At 34.1% G+C, this 4,039-nt stretch overlaps 1 protein-coding gene across 2 annotated transcripts in view; it reads left to right on the top strand.

Annotated features, from left to right (window-relative positions):
• Positions 1–4,039, top strand: part of LOC105458174 (glycosyltransferase 25 family member) — a 29,228-nt gene that overhangs the window by 24,231 nt on the left and 958 nt on the right. Inside the window, exons 6-10 of one of the 2 annotated variants that reach the window (XM_011703285.1) lie at positions 2,300–2,374; positions 2,600–2,657; positions 2,719–2,846; positions 3,218–3,418; positions 3,669–3,849. In XM_011703285.1, the coding sequence (XP_011701587.1) occupies positions 2,300–2,374; positions 2,600–2,657; positions 2,719–2,846; positions 3,218–3,418; positions 3,669–3,843 (637 nt within the window). In that variant the 3' untranslated portion in view covers positions 3,844–3,849. The remainder of the gene's footprint in view (positions 1–2,299; positions 2,375–2,599; positions 2,658–2,718; positions 2,847–3,217; positions 3,419–3,668; positions 3,850–4,039) is intronic. The other variant, XM_011703284.1, reaches the window with a different exon arrangement.

Below are 4,039 nucleotides of genomic sequence, written 5' to 3'. Positions count from 1 at the left end.
TATATATATAATATTATATAATATTTAATCTTCTTACATAAGAGTTTTGCAGATTTGATATGTAAAATATTACAATGCTATAAGATCTCGATTTTTTAATCTTCGCACGTGGATACTCGTATTGGGTCGCTTATTGACCTGAGGGTAAAAAAACATACATTTTTTTTTCCTTTCAATCATATTGACATCAATGGCATAGGGAAGTGTGCTATAGTAATATTATATGATATATTATCAACCAAAAAATTTTGCGTGTTTTTCGTGAAATAAAATAAAAAGAGCTTTTACATTAATTAATTTTGGAATAAGATTTTTGTCTATACGTTTTTTTTCCAGTTACGGTTTTGTAATCTATTATTTTCTTTCGATCTTGTGGGAGTCGGGAATTGAGGCATCATTTTTCAAGTTAGAAACCCTGAGATTGTATAAAACATACCACGATACTTCAAGGGGTCCCGTTAGGAATGAAATATTTTGTCAAAATTCTACTTTTGAGTGACACAAGATTAATACCAATGATACCAGTCAAAATTCGTGCGGCGTTCTGCAAAGTAAGCGACGAGAGGAAAACACCGCGTAAAACTTAATCAAACGCTATGATAGTGCCTCTGAGAATGAAAGATTACCCTCTCGAAAGTAAGATTGGGAGTCGAATCGTAGGTAGGAGTAATCCAGATTGACCGAGGGCGAGTGTAATTTACGTCATCGCTCTTCGTTTCCTCGTTTACGGTATCTATTTCTGGATTTTAGCGTTCCCTCTTCATATGCCGCGTTGGTTTTCACCCCGAGCAACATGCTGGATATCAGCACAGCACGTGCTTATTCGCTTTTTTGTCGTTACACCACACGATTTTTACGTGTAATGCGAAGCTAGGACTCTCAGTCGGGAATTAATCACATGTTGTTATTTATGACCCGACGATACAAGATCATGTACACAATTTTGCTATTTTGTCCAAAGTATCGAAATTTTTGGTAAATACTTTCTTCTGACCTGCACAACACACAACACATTGAATTGCAGACAGTTATATTAGTTACATATATAATACACGATCAAAATACTTTTTTATATATTTTTTAAGTCTCAAGGATAATTAAAAATCGGCAATTTGCAGCTTTATAGTCGGATATTAAACTCTCTATGTACTGATATTTATTTATTTTGTTACATTGATGTGACTCTTATTTATGAATTAATTTGAAATTTATATTTTATCTAGTTTCTATGTGTTTGATGTGATCTTAACTTAATTAAAAATCATAAAGCAATGTTATAGCTTACAGCTTACTGGTCGTGCTTATTTTGCGTTTTCAACAAAGTTTTCTGTTTTCTATACGTTTTTATTAATTCATTGGAACACGAGAATACACAGACGAAAAAGAGAATTGGGAATGCTGAAAAATAATTTTATTGTCGAAGAATCACGTTGCTTCGACGCGATGTGTAATAATCCGATCATCGTGACGGGAGAAGCTTGTTTTACGTGAGAGAGATGGGAGAGGTTTGCTTTACAAGAAAATTCCGGAAAACTAATACCGTGATGTGCTTGTGCCAATATACGCCGTATCGGAATTGACAATCTCAAAATTGATTGCTGATGTACACGATAGTATATAATAGTACACGATAAGTACAACGTAATTTTGACCTTTTATTATTTCGATTCAATTTGAATTTTGATCACGATCCACGTGCCCAGACTTCGGGGTTTTATTGGTTTTAATAATATCTTTTATATAGGAACAGAGAGTCATATCTCGTGTCGGATCGGGTCGACGCAAAATACGACGCCCAAACGAATTCGTATGATCGCTTACGCATCTACCACTTTGAGATTTTACCTCGTATATCAATTTCCAGTAACATTTATTCCCTTCACAAAGTTACGACGATGGAGGCTGTATATATATGAAAAAATATGCAAACAAAGGATCTGCAAATGAAAAAGAATTTTGCAAAAAGAAAAAAATATTTTGCATTTCCAAATATCACATTAAATTATTATATCGTTATTTTGTTCGTTTTTATGTTACATAGATTTGTGTATACACAAATGCCTATAGGCATTAATACAGTATTAGTTATTCCAGTGTAATGTTTCACTGATCAATAATGAAATGATCTGCATATCTATTTTATAATTGATATTTGATTGACATTAGATTGTTTTAATCTAATTGACGTTAGATTATTTTAATGAGCTTACTTTTCGATTATGTCTTTTCCAGAAAACTCTCATTATCATGTATTCCTCGCCAATTAACTTAATCTCATTATTCCCTCTTATTGTTCCAGGATTTTAAACGAGAGTACTCTAAAGAAATGGGGTGTAATACCGATGCCAGGATACTCGGATCCCTACCACAAAAGGTGAAAACAGGCGAAAAATTTAATCCAATCAATTAAATCAATTAATCAATTGAATTCAAGCAAAAAGACTTGAGACAATCAGATCGTTCGTTAATAATGTATGATTTGTGAGATTTACTTTACTGAAACCGTTTGTACTGTATAGTGTATACTTACCTCTATAAGTTACCTCTATAAGTACCTCTCGGATTTCCTGATAATTTGTCTTTCTTTCCGGCACCGTAGACCGATGACGATGGGCGAAATTGGCTGCTTTCTCAGTCATTACGTCGTATGGCAAAAGGTAAATAACACTCTTGAATTGAGAAAGAGAACTCGTTGATTATTGATGAAATATATATTAGGTGCTGGAGCATGGCTACAAACGCGTTATGGTGTTGGAGGATGACGTTCGCTTCGAGCCATTTTTTCGACAGAAAGTCGATTACGTTTTGGCGGAGTTATCTGATCTTGGACTCGAGTGGGATTTAATGTAAGTCCTGCGGAAAAATTTATTATTTTTTCCGACCTTTTTTTTTCGCACTGTTTCGTAACTCGATTCTCTTGAACAGAGCTTCTTGCGATTCTACACAATTTATTTCATTCAAAGCTGGTATACAGAAGTTATATTGGAAAATCGAGAGGAAGAAATAGAAAGATTAAAGTAAGAAAATTAAGGCTTTGTTGTATCACGCTCGCGATTGTAGTTTGCGGTAAAATTAGTTCAATTATTTTTTGATTCTTTTGAATTTTACAAGCAACAAAAAAAAATTCATTTGAAAATTAATTCTAGAAGACAGTCACGGACCTAAAATTGACACGTTGCATTTATATATATAAGTATATAATCTCTATTATGTTTAGATATATGGGAAGGAAAAAATTGATGAAATCAGAGAGTCCAGTGAAAGGATCTAAGTTCCTGGTTCGAGCGGGATACAGTTACTGGACTCTTGGTTACATTTTATCGGAGAGCGGAGCGAAGAAACTGATCGGTGCTATGCCTCTCGGGAAATTAATTCCCGTTGACGAATTCCTCCCCATTCTTTCGGACACGCATCCTGAGTACGTGAAATGATTAATATCCACAGTTTTAGAAATAAATACGCACATTTCTCGCGGATAAATCAGTATCCGCATTCGAATCGGCAAAAATAAGATTTCAGGAAGTAAACTGACAATAAATCTGATCGAACGAAAAGTCACGGTCGATTCCGCAATTTCTTCTTATTAGCAAAAGTACTTCTTCTGTTAACAAAAGCGGATTGCTGACAGAGATGAATAATCTTTATTTGACATTTCGTTGTCTCGACAGGGAACAGTGGGCGGCTGAATTTCCTACTCGGGATTTAATTATCTTGTCAACGAATCCACTTTTAATTTATCCGACGCATTATACCGGCGAGGACGGGCACATCAGCGACACGGAAGACTCGAAACTCGTGCGTGATTCTTCCACGCTTCCTCTCGAAAATCGAGAGGAACTATGAAAAACCGTAAGATAAGAGAGAACAGCAATTATCTAGTCGAAAAAATCTGCCAATAATATGTTTAATAATAAATTTAAAAAAGATTTTTTATATAAAGTGAAATATACCATTACATTGCCATATACTATTAATTTGTAGTTTATAATCGATCGACTATATAATATGTATGATATATACATATATTTAATTTCCTTTT

The sequence above is a fragment of the Wasmannia auropunctata genome, unplaced genomic scaffold (genome assembly GCF_000956235.1).
Source record: "Wasmannia auropunctata unplaced genomic scaffold, wasmannia.A_1.0 LD334579.1, whole genome shotgun sequence".
Lineage (NCBI taxonomy): Eukaryota > Metazoa > Arthropoda > Insecta > Hymenoptera > Formicidae > Wasmannia > Wasmannia auropunctata.
This window is presented reverse-complemented; position numbering and strand designations above follow the sequence as displayed.